Source organism: Callionymus lyra, chromosome 14 (genome assembly GCF_982586985.1).
Source record: "Callionymus lyra chromosome 14, fCalLyr1.hap1.1, whole genome shotgun sequence".
Taxonomy (NCBI): domain Eukaryota; kingdom Metazoa; phylum Chordata; class Actinopteri; order Syngnathiformes; family Callionymidae; genus Callionymus; species Callionymus lyra.
The window spans coordinates 11,756,695-11,774,620 of record NC_141831.1 but is presented as its reverse complement, the minus strand read 5'-3'; the positions used below and the strand labels follow the sequence as shown (position 1 = coordinate 11,774,620).

At 35.0% G+C, this 17,926-nt stretch overlaps 1 protein-coding gene across 1 annotated transcript in view; it reads left to right on the top strand.

Annotated features, from left to right (window-relative positions):
• The window catches only part of tbc1d8b (TBC1 domain family member 8B), a 29,755-nt gene that overhangs the window by 7,309 nt on the left and 4,520 nt on the right, over nucleotides 1-17,926 (top strand). The window contains exons 3-17 of the mRNA XM_087807334.1: nucleotides 536-654; nucleotides 1,638-1,863; nucleotides 3,886-4,126; nucleotides 5,463-5,670; nucleotides 5,742-5,909; nucleotides 5,970-6,131; nucleotides 7,864-8,014; nucleotides 9,858-10,072; nucleotides 12,016-12,133; nucleotides 12,203-12,488; nucleotides 12,561-12,690; nucleotides 15,511-15,609; nucleotides 15,681-15,749; nucleotides 16,779-17,019; nucleotides 17,246-17,311. Of these exons, the coding sequence (XP_087663460.1) occupies nucleotides 536-654; nucleotides 1,638-1,863; nucleotides 3,886-4,126; nucleotides 5,463-5,670; nucleotides 5,742-5,909; nucleotides 5,970-6,131; nucleotides 7,864-8,014; nucleotides 9,858-10,072; nucleotides 12,016-12,133; nucleotides 12,203-12,488; nucleotides 12,561-12,690; nucleotides 15,511-15,609; nucleotides 15,681-15,749; nucleotides 16,779-17,019; nucleotides 17,246-17,311 (2,499 nt within the window). The remainder of the gene's footprint in view (nucleotides 1-535; nucleotides 655-1,637; nucleotides 1,864-3,885; nucleotides 4,127-5,462; nucleotides 5,671-5,741; nucleotides 5,910-5,969; nucleotides 6,132-7,863; nucleotides 8,015-9,857; nucleotides 10,073-12,015; nucleotides 12,134-12,202; nucleotides 12,489-12,560; nucleotides 12,691-15,510; nucleotides 15,610-15,680; nucleotides 15,750-16,778; nucleotides 17,020-17,245; nucleotides 17,312-17,926) is intronic.

Sequence of the window (17,926 nt, the reverse complement as noted above, 5' to 3'; positions counted from 1 at the left end):
TGACTGAGGACGAGAGGATACATAGGTTTACCTTATTATAATTCCGATAATGCAAAGTTATCTTTTTTTTCCGTAGCCTTTTGAATTCAAAATAGTCTGGTGAATCTGAATAATTTTACATTAAATTAAAAGTTGAAAAAATATTGAGTTTAAGAAAATGTATTTTTTTTAATTATTGGAATTAGAAACACATTAGATAATTTGGAAAATATACAAATATTTGTTTAAAAAAGATCTATCGTTCATGATACAGATTATAGAATTTAATGACAACATGAAGTTTACTGTTAATGAAATTCACTGTATAATTGTTGATAGTCGATGTTCCTTATCTTATCTTAAGCCATGGCGCCTTCATAGGTTACATTACTAGTTAATTCTACATTAAAATGTCCAAGTTTGACACATAACTAAGCAAAAAATTAACATAATTTACAAAAATCCTACAGCTACAACTACTATTTCAACTGGTACTACTTCTGATATTCTTTTAAAAAGATAACGTTGATGTAAAACTCTTTCTTTTGTTCCTCAGGCGTCACCAAAGAGGAGATCTTCCAGCACTGGGATTGGCTCCAACAGAATATAATGAGAACACTTTCTGTTTTTGACTCCAGCGAAGACATCACCAGCTTCGTGCAGGGCAAGATCCGGGTAAGACGGGATTAGAAGTGGGAGCTTTTTAGATGAAAATACAGTTTCTACCCCGAGGTTGAGTCACTGCAACCAGCTTTTCTATTATGGATACCATTTTATCTTCTCGTTAACAATATACAGTACATTATGAAAGTGCCATCAGAATAATGAATGGTTTAATTCAACATTTCAAATTAATTTTTAATTCTTGTTTATTTTTTTAAAGCATTGAATTCCTTTTTTGAATAATTGAACTAGGAGGTTGTTCGTCTTCACCCAAAAGCAACACAAAGGATAAAACAATGACATTTGTTTTCGGGCTTTTGGGTCACCTGGACCCCGAGATAACACAAGGGTTAAAATAAATCATATAAAGAGATTGAATTTGTTTTTATTGATTAATTCTATTCAATCATTTGTATATTTAAATGTTTGCTTTTCTTTTAAATTAAATTAAAAAAAAATCAAAAAGGGTAAAAAAAAAAAGAAAAAAAAAGTAACACTGAATATAGTTACACATAGAGTTCGATCTTCCTATTACAATAATTCAAAAATAAATCATCTAAATTTATTATTCTTAATTAGTGGTCTTTTAAATTCAAAATACAAATGTTATTATGATGGTGCAACTGGAAAATGACTAATTATTTGAAAGACCTTTCTTTTAAGTTTTTTTTAAATTAAATTATAAAAACAAACGTATATAACTAATAGAATTCAATTATTAGTAAAAAAAATCAGTATTTAATTAAAAAAATCATTCAATTAAATTATAAAAAAAAAAGAGGTAACATTTCAATAAGAATTAAATGTTAATTTCAACCATTTAATATTGAGATGGAACTGATACCTTCATACTCTATCAACCTGAGGTGAAGCTTTAATCGAGGCTAAGTAGTATTTAAGATACATTGATTGAAAGAACGCAAACGTAAAAGTGCTCTAAATCCCTTCCAACAAACCACTTCCAGCTGTGACTCTCTCCCGCCCGTGTGTTCCAGGGTCTGATCGCAGAGGAGGGGAAGAGCTCTCTGGTGCTGGAGGAGGACCCGGAGAAGTTCAGAGAAGCCTATTTGAGGTTCGAGAAGTGGTTCGAGCTGCCGCTGGAGGAGAAGCTGGTCACGTATTACTCATGCAGCTACTGGAGAGGCAAAGTGCCGTGCCAGGGCTGGCTCTACCTCAGCACCAACTTCCTCTGCTTCTATTCCTACCTGCTCGGGTCGGAGGGTGAGTGGCGGCTCCTTTTCCGTTCTTCGCTTTTTCCCCTCTCAGTGTAATTGAAAAAGGTTTATAAAACTGCTATTGTGACGCAGCCATTAGGACTGGCCGCCGTCCAACAGCAGACGGGAAAAAGTGAGCCGAATAGAAAATGTTTTTTTTTTATGGTTATACAATATCCATTTGGAAAGTTATGCCTTTGGATTTTAAATTGCTTTCTTATGTATCGTAACGTGTAACAGTAACTTGGTTAGTTTTTGTGGTAACTAACCACGGCTATTTATATTCATACACTATGATGAATAGGTAGAAGTTTAGGTTGTTACTGTTTTTAAATCAATGAATGTGTGAATGATGTACCTCCTAATGTATGGACGTCGATGATGCGTTCAATGACGATGGGAATGCTATGGTGCGTTCAAGAATGTATATTTTAAAATAAAACGCGAAGCACTAAAACTGAACACGGTATCACTTTGATGGAAAAAAGTAACACAAAAACACAAATTATTATTTTATTTTTCAAGTTATTTATTTAAAGGTTGTTTATTTTATTTAGTGTTAGCTTTTGTCTGATTTGGTTAATCACAGCATCCAAACACTTTCTTCCTCTATTAGAAGTAGTTACTTATAACTAAGTTACTTTTGAAAAAATTAACTACTAATGTAACTAAGTTACTATTGTTAAAGTTACTTACCCAAAATGGCTCATGACTTTTTATATTTATACACAATGATAAATGGGTAGAAGTTTAGGTTGTTGGCTATAGTATAGACATGGATGATGTATTATATGACGATGGGAATGCTATGGTGCGTTTTGTTTATTTCATTTATTGTTAACTTTTTTGTCTGAATTGATTAAATCCCAGCAATGAAACTTAATCCGACCTGACACTTTACTCTCTTACAAAAAAGTTACTTTCCCTAGTAACTAGTTAACGTGAAACTAACGAGTAACTTAAAGTAACTGAGTTACTTTAAAAACAACAACAACAAGTACTATAAGTAATTAAGTAAGTAATAGTTATTTGTAAAGCGCTGTTCTAGACCAGGGTCACAAAGCGCTTGAACAATCAAAAGCAATACACAAATCAAGTTCCTTTAGTAAGTAAGTTACACAAAACTGCTCATGACATCAAATATATTTTATTTAAATCCACATCTCAAGCCATAAGTATCGGCATAAAACGTCTTGTGTGTGTCAAGCTTGGGGTCAAATCTAGATCCCCCAAGATCTTTGTTGTGGCTCACAAAGACCTTAAATACATGTGCGACACAAGTTGAATTTTCACAAAAACTAGCTTGTGATGATGTGCTGATGTAATGACCAGTTACGGTTGTGTAGTGGCAAGAATCTTGCGATACGTGAGTATCCTGATACAGGGTCAACGATAATAACGTAGTAGTTAGCATATAATTATAGTATTGTCCAAGTACTTGCAGAATTCATGGCGTAGTCTTTACTGCTTTCATTAGTTTTCTAAACCAAAATATGTGAAAACATTAGCTTTAAAAACTGCTGGAATCGACTGTATCCTCTCGTCCTCATTGTAAATTACATTTTTAAAAGTTCATTTTATTTGTAGGTACACTCTTAGGGAACTGGTTCAAAATTACCGAGTTGGTATTGGACCAAACCTTGACGATACCTGTCCTTACCATGACTGGACAGAAAGCTATATGGGTTATAAAAGTCAACAATCAATCTATAAAATAAGTTAATTAAAGTGTTCGCCTCATACCAAGATGTTCTGGGTTTACTCCGGACACTCCGGTTTCCTCCCACATTCCAAAAACATACAGAGGTTGATTGGGAACTTGGGGAAATTGTCCATAGGTATGAGTGTGTGCGTTTGAATGGTTGACTGTCTTTGTGTGTCCTGAGACTGACTGGCGTCCTGTCCAGGGTGTCCCCTGCCTCTCGCCCATAGAAGCTGGGATAGGCTCCAGCTGCCCCAGTGACCCCCATAAGGGATTAAGCAGTTAAGAAAATGAATGTTTTTCTAATCTGATTATTCGTGGTCGCAGTCAAACTGATCATCTCCTGGGACGAGATCTGGCGTCTGGAGAAAACCTCCAACGTCCTTCTGACCGAGAGCATCCACGTGGTGGCTCACGGCGAGGACCATTACTTCTCCATGTTGCTTCACCTCAACGAAACCTTCGTCATCATGGAGCAGCTGGCCGACTACTCCATCAAACGCCTTTTTGATAAAGAGTCCTTCGAGCGGGAGCCGGCGCTCTCCGACCCCTTGCAGATCACTAAAAGGTAACGTCTATATTCTTTATGTATTCATAGACGTATGCATGGGTTTAGGTAGGGTAATAAATCAGGTAATACCCTGAAGATGTTTTAATGGCTAATCCATCCATTTTCTTGGCCTTTTTCAAAATGTCCTCATTTTCACCTGGTCCCCAGGATCTGTGCTTGAAAGGTCAGCTGATTATATCTGACGCTTCCCCGCAGATTTCCTATCTGTTCATCCCTGTGTTCGTGTTATCAGGAGAATTCTTCTGCCCATATCTTTGTTTCTTATGGACGTCGATGTTTTAGCTCCATCTCACGTCTATATGTTGTTTATGCTTTATATTTTTGTCATTTTAATATTGTTAATAAAATGTACATTACATTTTAGTTTTTAAAGATAACAAAATATGTCCGAAGATAGCCAAAGTAAGTGGTTTTCACTTAATTTATCTTACACAAATTATGAAAATGTGTAAGACTTAAAAACATACCATTATATAATGGGATTATTCTTTGTTATTGTCAGCTTTCAATGTGAATGTAATAATCATAAAATATATATATATATATATATTATTATTTTATTTTTTACAGAAAATTTACTTTCACCCGGCCGAAGATGTTGTTATTATTATTATTAATTATTATTTTTATTTGGAATTTTCTATTAAAAAAAACAATAAACATACGGTGTAAATATACCATGACATTATTATATTATAAGCTGTAATATTTTATTTGATATGGTACATTTATTTAAAAAAATATGATCTATTATAAAATTCAACTAATTTGATTTATTAATTATTATTTTTTAAATCGATACAGTGCTTTTTGAATATGTATACAGTATAAAAAAAAGGCAATATATTGCTGTTTTGATATTTTCTAAAATGGCTTTTTTTTTTATTTTGCGAAGAAAAAAACACAGAAAAGGAGAAGGAAAAATAAACCCCTTAACAAGTAATTGTTGAGTTAAATTAGTAACAGTTTTATTGTGATCTCCTGAGGGCCACTTAAATCCAGTCAGAGGGCCACAAAATGTTATTTGGTTTCCTTGTTTTGTCACAATAAAGAATTTGATTAAATCCTTCTTTTTGTGAGTATATAAAACAAGAACTCCTTCTTCTTTTAAAATTCTGTCTTTTGGATCGACAGCTCTCTAAAACAGTCCCAGTACTATGTATATAACGTGGCCCTCTTGGATTCACATTTTCCAACCCAAGTTCCGGAGACGCTCGCCCTGAGCGCTGCACCAACCCTTTAATTAAAATGAATCTGGGTCACTCGTCTGCCTTGATAAGACGAGTGTTTTCCTCACAAACAGATCAGAAACATGTGTACCATCCTTCCACAGGGGCCTGGAAGCCCACGCCAAGAGCGACCAGTTCCGGACGTTTTTCCGACTCCCCAAGGAGGAGAACCTGCTGGAGGTGCACGAGTGCTTCCTGTGGGTTCCCTTCAGCCACTTCAACACGCTGGGGAAGATCTGCTTGTCCGAGAGCTACCTGTGCTTCGCCAGTCAGGACGGCAGCCAGTGTCACGTCATCGTCCCGATGCGAGAGGTAAAGAGTAAAGTCGTCGGAAACATGAATCTGTGTCAGTCGCCTGAACGACCTCTGGCGCGTCCTTTAAGGTCGTCAATGTGGAGAAGCCGGAAGCCAACTGCCGAGCGTTGACGGTGTGCGTGCGAGGCAAGAGGGCGCTGAGGTTCTCCGAGGTGCGCGACTACCAGCGTCTGGCGAACACCATCCGAAGCAGATGTGGGATCAGCGCGAGCCCTCAGCACAGCGCTTCCTCTAAGGTACGAACATCTTCGGCGTCTCTGCGACTGTGACGTTTGACGAATTATTCCTGCGTCAAGGCCATCCGGGGAGAGTGTCAGTCGCTCATAAACCACTTCGAGGACAACCCGGAGGACGTGACGCTCATGGTCGGCCAGAAGGACAGCAGCAAGGCAGTGAGCACTGAGGCCCTCATGACTGTGTTCCACCCTCAGGATGGGGAAAATCTCGACCCCAAAATGGTAAATGGGAGCAGAATTACAACCAGGAATTTGCACAAAAAAGTCATATATTGCTGCTATTTGACAAGAGAAGGATTACATTGTGTGAATTAAATGTTTAAATAAAATGTATCAGATTTTATATATTTATTTGTAGCAAATGTAATATATAATAATTTAAAGAAATGTAGTACCTCCAGTTCCTGTTACTTTGTTTGGAGCAATGATAAACATATTTAAACATAAACATAAGATATTTTTATCTTTATCTTTAGACTTAGATTGTATAATCTTCTCTTTATTTACCTTTGTTCTTGTTCTTATTTTATTTTGATTTATTTTTTATGAAAAATTGCTGCGTTTTCTGTGGCTATTGGAAAAAAAACAATTTCCTGAAGGAGACCTCCTGAGGGATCAATAACGTTTTATCTTATCTTACCGTACCTTAAACATTTAATATTTTTTTGTACCGGTGTAAAACTCTTTAAAATATTTCTTAAAATCTCATTACATTGATTATAGCCTGTATACACATAAAGAAATCATGTGGAACGTACAGTTATGAAACATTAGGGCTGTGTATTGGCAAGAATCTAGCGATACGATACATAACAAGATACAGGGGCAACGATATGATGTATCGCAATACTATAGGAATCATTTGTAGTATTGTCGAGTACTTGACTCTGGTGTTTTTATTTACAGCCCACATACCACATGACTCTTGACAAAGTCGTAACTACTTTCATTTCCTTTGAAAACAAAATATGTCCGAACGTCAGCTTTAAAAAGCTGCTGGAGTCGACTGTATCCTCTCGTCCTCAGTCATTGCCACAATCTCACAGACTTTTATTATTCCTTTATCTGCGGAGTAATGACTTACAAACGCTGTGTATATTTGCGTGTTAATTGTAAATTAAAAAATATAATGATTCAATTTTTATTTCACTTTATTAAAGTATAAACTATAACAGAACTATGCAAAAGCTGCCGGAGTCGACTGCATCCTCTCGTCCTCAGTCATCGCCCCGATCTCACAGACTTTCATTAATCCTATATTTGGCGAGTAATGAATTACAAACGCTGTGAATATTTACGTGTTAATTGTAAATTTAAAAAAAAAAAGATTGAATTTTTACACACTTTATTTAAGTATAAACAATAACTATGCAAAAGCTGTCCGAGTCGACTGTATCCTCTCGTCCTCAGTCGTCACTGGGATCTAAGGAGATTTCATTGTTCTTTTCGCGTTCATTCTAAATAATAATTATATGTTAGGAAGTAAGTAAGTATTGTTTGTAAAGCGCCTTTAATAAAAAAAGGTGTAATCGTATATATACAGTATAATATTTACACACACCCAAGTAGAAATACTATCCAATTTAACAATTTATTGATTTAAGGAAATCTTACAAAATGATCAATCAAACTCAACTGCGATTTGTCCGGCGTCTCCTTGACCCCTGAAAGACCCTTGAGTCAAAGTTTGCTCACAATACTTTGAAGAGCATCTACCCCATGTCTATTTTGGAGATTGTAATTCTTTTAAGGAGCGATGGGTGTTGTTGTTTTTTTTATTCCCTTTTTTTAGTCCTTCTTCCAATATAGAGCTTTGTACAGGGAGTTCAGCAACAAACATCTCAGATGTTGTGACAGCAAATTACTCTGAGTGTTTGTTGACGTTCTGTTCAGTGCGTCCTGCAGGCTGTGAAAGCATCTGACGCCGGGAGATTGTCATGTTTGTGTCTTCCAGCTGAAGGAGAAAATGAAAGGGCAGTCGTGGAACATCCATTTTTCTGAGTACGGACGAGGCACCAACATGTTCTTCACCAGAAAGACAAGGGATTTGATCGTCCGTGGCGTTCCCGAGTCCTTGCGGGGGGAGCTGTGGATGCTCTTCTCAGGTAAACGCCATTTTTTTTCTGTCAACGTCCCTGGAATATTCCGGAGGTCGTCGGAATATTGCATCTGAGCATGTCAGTGACACCACAGCTTGATAGTTTTATCACGGTGGGAGGAGAAGCAGTAGGAGGAATCTACAAGCAGACTGAGTGTGTGTGTGTGTGTGTGTGTGTGTCCTTTTGTAACTGAAGTGTTAACTGCTCGGTGCAAGTGTGTATTGACAGAACCCACAGACATGAAAATAAAATCCACCCGCACCAAAGGAAGGCTTAAATATGCAGAGATGTCAGCAGGGAAAGCTTTTTTAAACGCCGGGATTCTTACACAGAGACCATTATTTTCTGAAGTAAACAAACTTATTATTTTGTGAATGAGCTCATGTGCAATAATTGTCATGTAGTGTTGTGTGTTGACTCATTGTTTCTCCTTTTTGGGGTGGTTTCGTATATAAATTTGGAGTTAAAGACACTGTAATAGTTGTAATAATATGAATACAATTAATTGGTTAAACCCAGTCAAATATGTGAGCAACTCATACCTGCATCAGACTCATTTTTGGGCGAAAAAGTTACAAATTATATAAACAAATAAATTTGATCTATGTTCTTTATTTGATTCTATGTTCTTTATCTTTAGACTTAGATTGTATCATCTTGTTCTTTCTCTTTATTTCTCTTTGTTCTTGTTCTTATTTTATTTTTATTTATTTTTTGTTATGAAAAATTGCTGTATTGCTGTGGCTAATTGGAAAAAAAACAATTTAGCTCAATAAAGTTCTACCTACCTAACCTAACCTTACCTAAATACAAGCAATATAGGTTTGATTTGATTAAATTAGTAATTTCACACTTGAATTAGTTTAAATTATATTTTTAATATTTTGTTTAAATTGAAAAATGAAGAATGATTAAAAATTAAATTAATTTCATATTTACATGTTTTTTTGCATATTTATTTTTTCAGTTGTTTTACATTATTCCTTTGAAAAAACGAAGTAAATTGAAAAAACTATCTTGGAAAATAAATAATGTATACTATATTTACATGTTTTAAACATGTTAAGACATTTTTTCACTTGTTTTGTATTATCCTTAAATAATAATTACTTTTAATTACTATTAAATAAATTACATTTGTATAAATGATGAATAATGATAAATAATGTATAAAACATGTAAATATGATTATTATATGATTCTTATTTTGGTTAATAAAGGTAAAACTATACTCCTGATTTAGAAACTATGACTTACCAAACTGATTTTGAGTCTCGGAGTACGTTTTAATTTGGCGGGGAATGTTCCTAAATAGTAAGTAAGTAAGTAAGTAAGTAATATTTATTTATATAGCGCTTTTCCAGACCAGGGTCACAAAGCGCTTAAACAATCAAAACAATACTCAAAAAAGTACATACTTTAAAGATCAAGATAATACTGAGAACAACACAGGAGTTCGAGAAATTCAAGGAAAAGCCTGAACAAATACAAACGTCTTAAGATGTTTCTTAAAGGAGTCAGTAGATCCATCAAGCGCAAAGAGAGAGGAAGATCGTTCCAAAGCTTAGGAGCAACAGCCTGAAAAGATTTCTCTCCTCTGGTCCTAAACCGGGTGCGAGGAACCATAAGTAGATTCTGATCCACAGACCTCAGAGCCCGAGCTGGGGTGTAAGGCTGGATCAGATCAGTGATGTAAGGAGGAGCCTGACCATGAATATCTCTTTACATAATAAAGGTTGACGACCCTTTATGTAGGTCAAGTTCCACACAACCGTATCACACCGAGTAGCTCACTATCGATGTCAGGATGACATATTTGAGCTAATTCTCGTCCTGGCTGTGACCCCAGGAGCCGTGAACGACATGGCCGCTCACCCCGGATACTACACGGAGCTGGTGGAGCAGTCTCTGGGCACGAGCACCCTGGCCACGGACGAGATCGAGCGAGACCTCCACCGCTCGCTGCCGGAGCACCCGGCCTTCCAGAGCGACACCGGCATCTCCGCCCTCCGGCGGGTCCTTACGGCGTACGCCTCGAGGAATCCTAAAATAGGCTACTGCCAGGTACGTATCCTCATTTGTCTTGTTCACAATGAATGTTCCCAATTCTTTAAAAAAAAAGAAGTCTGTTTGATGACTCATGTTCAGGTCAGGACTGGCTGGGTTCCCAGAGTTTGAAAACAAAAACTGAAAGTAGTTTAAAGCCAATTGTTTTTTCCTTAGATAAAGGTTTTAGTTGCTTTTTATTGATATTTTTAGACGGCGTCATGAGTCTCTCCACTGACCAGAATTGCGATATATTTCTTTTCAAAGTGAGTTCATTAGGGCTTCGTATTAGCAAGAATCTGGCGATACATGTGTGACGTTACAATATATTACGATACTGTAGGAACAACGATACATTTTTTCTGGCTTTTACTACAAAAAAAATGAGCAAATACTTTCTCTAACCAAATGTGAAAGTGCTTGTAGGAAAGTGCTTTTCAAAATATTGACAAAAATGTAAACTTATATTAACAATGAAATGCATCAACAGTCTCAAACAACCTTGAGCAACAGACGATATCCAGTATCTGTCAGTATTTCGTTTTTAAACTTATAACTATGTTTTAAAATGAATCCAAACATCAGCTTTAGAAGCTGCTGGACTCTGGTCTATCCTTTCTTATTTTTAGTCACTGCTGCCATTTCGCCAGATTTGTTGTTACTTTGGTATGAAGGAAATGACGAATGATGCCAACTAGTGGCCAGAGGTTTAACTGCAGAACACAAATGAATAAACACCGAGTATTTGAGTGTTAATTGTAAAATAAAACATTGAATGATTGAGATATCGGCATCAAGTTTTATTATCTTGTTTTGGTCACGCTATCGAGAAGAATCTGGTGATACGATACAAATCTCGATTCGGTTGCAACAATCAAATATTTTGCGATATATTGTGATACTGTATGAGCAAGGATATTATTGTTTACAAACAGAGCAGTCTCGTGGAAGGTACACATATGAAAGAATTGGAGCTGTGTATTAGCAAGAATTTAGCAAGATGATAAATAATAAATAATAATAAAGTTTTTTTTTTTTTTTTGTTACCTTACCTTAAATATCACAATACGGAGGCAACAATTTATTAGCACTTTGTATCGGCAAGAACCTGGCGATACAATATATTGTGATACTGTAGTAACATGGATATATTTGTGGTATTGTCGAGTCCTCTGTATCCTCTTGTCCTCAGTCATCACTGGGAGCTTGCAGGATTTCATCATTGCTTTAGCTGCGGATGATGTACTGAGTGGCCGGAAGTTTAATTGCGATACAAAAATGAACAAATGCCTCAGATGTTTTTAAGTAAATAGTAATATTGTTTAATTGATTATTAATAAGGGTGTGTATTGGCAAGTGTCTATAACAACACAAGTGCAATGATATGATATATTGCAATACTGTAGGAACAATATATTTGTAGTATTGTCGAGTACTTGACTCTGGTGTTGCAGAATTTACAGACCACATGACTCTTGGTGAAGTCGAAGCTGTTTTCATTTGTTTTGAAACCAAAATATGTCCAAACATCAGCTTTAAAAAGCTGCTGGAATCCACTGTATCCTCTCGTCCTCAGTCACCGCCAGGTTCTCGCAGATTTTAATTGTTCCTTTTAGCATCAGTGGAGGATGTACTACTGTATATCAAATCATCTTACGCCCCAAGTAAAAACGAGTGGGGGCCAACGTAAATGAATTAATCATACCAAGAGTTATTTCAAAATAAAAGCTTCTATTCCTTGAACTACAAAGGCCTCATTTAATCCATAGAATGGCTGCAAATGGGCCCTGGCTGGACTTGAGACTTCATTTCATAACCAGGACTTCAGACTTAATTTCATACCCAGAAGAGTCACTTCATTCGATTATTTTGCTTCTTAAATATTTTTTTTTTGCGAATCACATAACTGTCGCCTGCTAATGGAAGCAACTGGACTCATGTTTATGTTCTTCTTTCTCCAGGCCATGAATATTCTCACTTCTGTCCTCCTTCTCTACGCTAAAGAAGAAGAGGCCTTCTGGCTCTTGGTTGCCATCTGTGAGCGGATGTTGCCGGATTATTTCAACCGCAGAATCATCGGTAAAAGAAAGACGCTTCAGTTCTCAGCCCCGGCGGATCTTAACTGATGGGTTCCCCCCTTCCATGCAGGCGCGCTGGTGGACCAGGCCGTGTTCGAGGACCTGATCCGAGAGAACCTCCCGCAGCTGGTGGAGAACATGACGGACCTGAACTTCTTCTCCTCGGTGTCGCTCTCCTGGTTCCTCACGCTCTTCATCAGCGTGCTCCCCATCGAGTGCGCCGTGAACGTGGTGGACTGCTTCTTCTACGACGGCATCAAGGCCATCCTGCAGCTGGGCCTGGCCGTGCTGGACTACAACATGGAGGCCCTGATCAGCTGCCACGACGACGCCGAGGCCGTCACCATCCTCAACAAGTCGGTGTTGGAAAAAACTGCTTTTGTTTTGGGGGGGATTTTCCCTGATTCAATTTATTCCCCCTCCTGCAGGTTCTTCGACAGTGTCACCAACAAGGACAGTCCGCTGCCGCCGACGGTGCAACAAGCTCCAGTGAGCAACAACGATAAATCCTCCCACGTCACTGTTGACATCAGCGAACTCATCCGAGAAGCCTACGAGGTACTTGATCATCGTCTGACTGAAAAAGTGCCTTTTTGGTGGGAGTTGATAGAACCAGCTCAGAGAGTTTTTGTACCAATTGATCAATAAATATTAGCTGATCAGTTTGGTTTAGCACAGCTTTTTTTTTTCTACTGTTCTAATCTTGTTTTCTGTTATATCACGACCTTCTTTACTCTATATAACTTTATTTAGGACATAGAATAGTTTTTTCCACTTGTTTTACATTATCCTTTTAAAAAACAAAGACAGTTGAAAACAAATGTAGAAATAAATTAGATTTATTTCATATTTACATGTTTTTTTGCATATTTATTTATTCGGTTGTTTTACATTATTCCTTTAAAAAAAGAAGAAAATTGAAAAAAATATCTTTGGAAATACAAATAAATTAATACTATATTTACATTTTTTTTCACTTGTTTTGCTTTATCCTTTTAAAAAACAAAGACAGTTGAAAACAAATGTAGAAATAAATTAGATTTATTTCATATTTACATGTTTTTTGCATATTTATTTATTCGGTTGTTTTACATTATTCCTTTAAAAAAAGAAGAAAATTGAAAAAAATATATTTGGAAATACAAATAAATTAATACTATATTTACACGTTTTATACGTGTTAATCTTTTTTCCACTTGTTTTACATTATCCTTTTAAAAAACAAAGACAGTTGAAAACAAATGTAGAAATAAATTAGATTTATTTCATATTTACATGTTTTTTTGCATATTTATTTATTCGGTTGTTTTACATTATTCCTTTAAAAAAAGAAGAAAATTGAAAAAAATATCTTTGGAAATACAAATAAATTAATACTATATTTACATTTTTTTTCACTTGTTTTGCTTTATCCTTTTAAAAAACAAAGACAGTTGAAAACAAATGTAGAAATAAATTAGATTTATTTCATATTTACATGTTTTTTGCATATTTATTTATTCGGTTGTTTTACATTATTCCTTTAAAAAAAGAAGAAAATTGAAAAAAATATATTTGGAAATACAAATAAATTAATACTATATTTACACGTTTTATACGTGTTCATTTTTTTTCCACTTGTTTTACATTATCCTTTTAAAAAATGAAGACAATTGAAAACAAATGTAGAAATAAATTAGATTTATTTCATATTTACATGTTTTTTTGCATATTTATTTATTCGATTGTTTTACATTATTCCTTTAAAAAAAGAAAATTGAAAAAAATATCTTTGGAAATAAAAATAAATTAATACTATATTTACATGTTTTATACGTGTTAATTTTTTTTCACATGTTTTACATTATCCTTTTAAAAAAACGAAGAAAATTTAAAACAAATGTAGAAATAAATTAGATTTATTTCATATTTACATGTTTTTGCATATTTATTTATTCGGTTGTTTTACATTATTCCTTTAAAAGAAGAACATTGAAAAAAATATCTTTGGAAATAAAAATAAATTAATACTATATTTACATGTTTTATACGTGTTCATTTTTTTTTCACTTGTTTTACATTATCCTTTTAAAAAAACGAAGAAAATTGAAAACAAATGTAGAAATAAATTAGATTTATTTTATATCTACATGTTTTTTGCATATTTATTTTTTCAGTTGTTATTATTCCTTTGAAAAAAGAAGAAAATTAAAAAAAATATCTTGTAAAAAAAAATTAATTAATACTATATTTACATGTTTTATACGTGCTAATTTTTTTTCACTTGTTTTACATTATCCTTTTAAAAAACAAAGACAGTTGATAATAAATGTAGAAATAAATTCGATTTATTTCATATTTACATGTTTTTTGCATATTTGTTTTTTCAGTTGTTTTACATTATTCCTTAAAAAAAAGAATAAAATTGAAAAAAATATCTTGGAATTTTTTTTTATTAATACTATATTTACATGTTTTATACATGTTAATTTTTTTTCACCTGTCTAGTATTAAAACAAATTGATTAAAAAAAGAAGAAAATTAAAAAACAATATCCTGAGATAAATTACATTTGTATCACATTTACATTTCTTATACATTTTTTTTTAACTTGTTTTACATTATTCCTTTAAAAAAAGATTATTGAAAAAATATCTTAAGATAAATTACATTTGTATAAATGATGAATAATGATAAATAATTTATAAAACATGTAAATATGATTATTTTCATGTTTTATACATATTTATTTTCCAGTTCCTGGTATATTGGAGTCAAATTGAAATAAGTAAATATCACAGGTTTAATTATTAATCATCATTAATCATTACTTACAACAATTTATTTGAATATTTTGTCCTTTTTTCATCTGAAACCACTTCACTCGTGTATATGTTGATACAAAGAATTTTTCTTCACTCTCTTAAGGAATTCATATTTTGTGTACATGGGATATAAAAAAAAGAAACAAAACATGAACAAAATATATAATAATATACTAAAAATGTCCAACGTACACATGGTTTAAAGTTTTCCCATCATAATAAACCCTTTATTTATTACTGTTGACTTTTTTTTTCAAGGACATTGTGTAGGACTTTATTTCAATTATTCCTTAAAGTGAAGAAAATACTAAATAAAAGTACATTTATATTATATTTACATGTTTTATTTTTCATTGTTTTATTTTCTGTATATTGAAATGATCTATATATCCTTATATATCCTGCAACATGAATAAATATGTATTTCTGATACTTTGATAAAAAGTTTTCCGTTCATATTACACTGAAAACAACATGAGTTATGAATCTACTTGTATTTCAAGGCTCAACAATCCCTTCGCATGAACGACCTCAGATCTCATCACTCTACTTTTTTTTCTGTGGGTCTTGTCAGAAATATGGAAATATTCGCTCAGAAGAAGTGGAGAGTTCCCGAAAACGGAACAAACTGTTTGTGATCCAGACGCTGGAGGATACGACCAAACAGAACGTGGTGAGTAGTTGTTAAGATTGTTCCTGTCAACTTGAAAAAAAATTAATGTTTTGTTTTTTCATGCGTTTCAGATACGAGTGGTGTCACAGGAAGTGAGATTCAGTGCCTCTCAACTGGATGATCTTTATAATCTGTTCAAAGTGAGTTCATTAGGGCTTCGTATTGGCAAGAATCTGGCGATACATGTGTGACGATACAATATATTACGATACTGTAGGAACAACGATACATTTTTTTCTGGCTTTTACTACAAAAAAATGAACAAATACTTTCTCTAACCAAATGTGAAAGTGCTTGTAGGAAAGTGCTTTTCAAAATATTGACAAAAATGTAAACTTACATTAGCAATGCATCAACAGTCTCAAACAACCTGGAGCAACATACAATATCCAGTATCTGCCAGTATTTAGTTTTTAAACTTAAAACTGTGTTTTAAAATGAGTCCAAACATCAGCTGTAAAAGCGGCTGGACTCTGGTCTATCCTTTCTTATTTTTAGTCACTGCTGCACAGAGGAAATGACGAATGTTGCCAACTAGTGGCCAGAGGTTTAACTGCAGCACACAAATGAATAAACGCAGTGAATATTTGTGTTAATTGTAAAAAGAAAACATCAAATGATTGTCTTTTATTACACACGCTATTAAAAGATAAACCATAAAACTAAATGGCAGCAGTTAGTAAAAGATCTGATGCTAAAGAAATAATGAAAATCTTCGGGATCCTGGGGGTGACTGAGGACCAGAGGATACAGTTGACTCCAGCAGCTTTTAAAGCTGATGTTTAGGCATAATTTGGTTTAAAAGCAAAAGAAAGCAGTTACGAGTTCGTCAGGAGTCATGTGGTCTGTAAATTCTGCAACGCCAGAGTCAAGTACTCGACTACTACAATGCTTCTAATATATACTTGTTACTACAGTAAAACCAGAGTGAAAATGTTATTTCAATTTTTTTTTTTAAATGTCTTTTTAATATTGATACAGTATCAGGAATACAAATATCGCGATATATGATTATATCGATATATTCTTACCCGCCCAGAGTTCATGTAATTTTTGTATTCAATTAAAAAAAGGAAAGTATTAAGAATTCATGTAAGAAGACTTGGTGATAACAATGATTAAGTTGTTGTTATACTAGAATTCATCATTTCCTTTTTCTCCCTCTTCAGAGGCAACACTTCCTCAGCTGCTACTGGACGATGAAGAGTCCGGCCCTCCTTCATCACGACCCCAGCCTGGCCTACCTGGAACAGTACCAGTTGGGCTTCCACCAGTTCGGGGTCCTCTTCTCCCTGCTGGAGCCCTGGGAGTTCTGCACCAACAAGAGCACCCTTTCCCTCTGGATCTTCCGCCTGATCGACGAGAACCAGGACGGCCTGGTCAACTTCAAGGAGTTCTGTTGTGCTCTGGGTATGTCCAGTAGTGTTGACGAAGCTTCATGAAGCAGTGTCATTATTGTCAGAGTCCACTAGATGGCAGTCTCTGCAGCCCTTTGTTTTGAACAGCTGTTCTAATGAAACATCATTTTTTTTAACTCATGGTGCCACCTACTGGCCTCTAAACAACATGACACTGCTTCAACTAGTGTTGACCCGTTTCTCCACCCCTCTAACCCTCGCCCTCCTTCCCGCTCCAGACACCCTCTACAGTGGATCTTTCACCAACAAGCTGAAATTCCTCTTCAAGCTTCATCTGCCACCAGGTCAGTGACGCACAGCGCTCTTGTCACGTGACCTCTCCTCTGACCCCCACACACGCCCGTCGCCCCGGCGAGCATCTGACTCGACAACAAAACAGATTTGTGTTCGGATTTAGCCGTGACCCGAATGTTACGCAACGCGTCGTCCTCGGTCACCGGGCGACTCCTGGGAGGTCTTAAGTTCAAGCGATTGAAATGTTTTCGCACGACATTCTCCGCAGGCCGTGAGGTCTTTTCTTCATCCATCGCTATCATCGTCCTCATCATCATTACAGGACTGACCTCAGATGGCCGAAACAAACTATCTTAAAAATTATTTATGACATCTATCTAAATAATAATAATAATTTCATTTATGTACCACTTTTTTAACAGTAGTTACAAAGTGCTTTACATATAAGTAAATAACTAAAAACAACACAATAAACTAAAACAGCACAGCAGTAAAACAAGATAAATAAACACGCATTCCATTCAAGGAAAATGGTATTAAATAAAATGATAAAACACTTAAAATAAGGCGAGTAAAAGCCCAAGGCTAACTTGATTATCAAAACATTAAGCATTTTTGCGTCTGTTTATATGGAAACAATACATAGAAAACAATACGTATAAAGT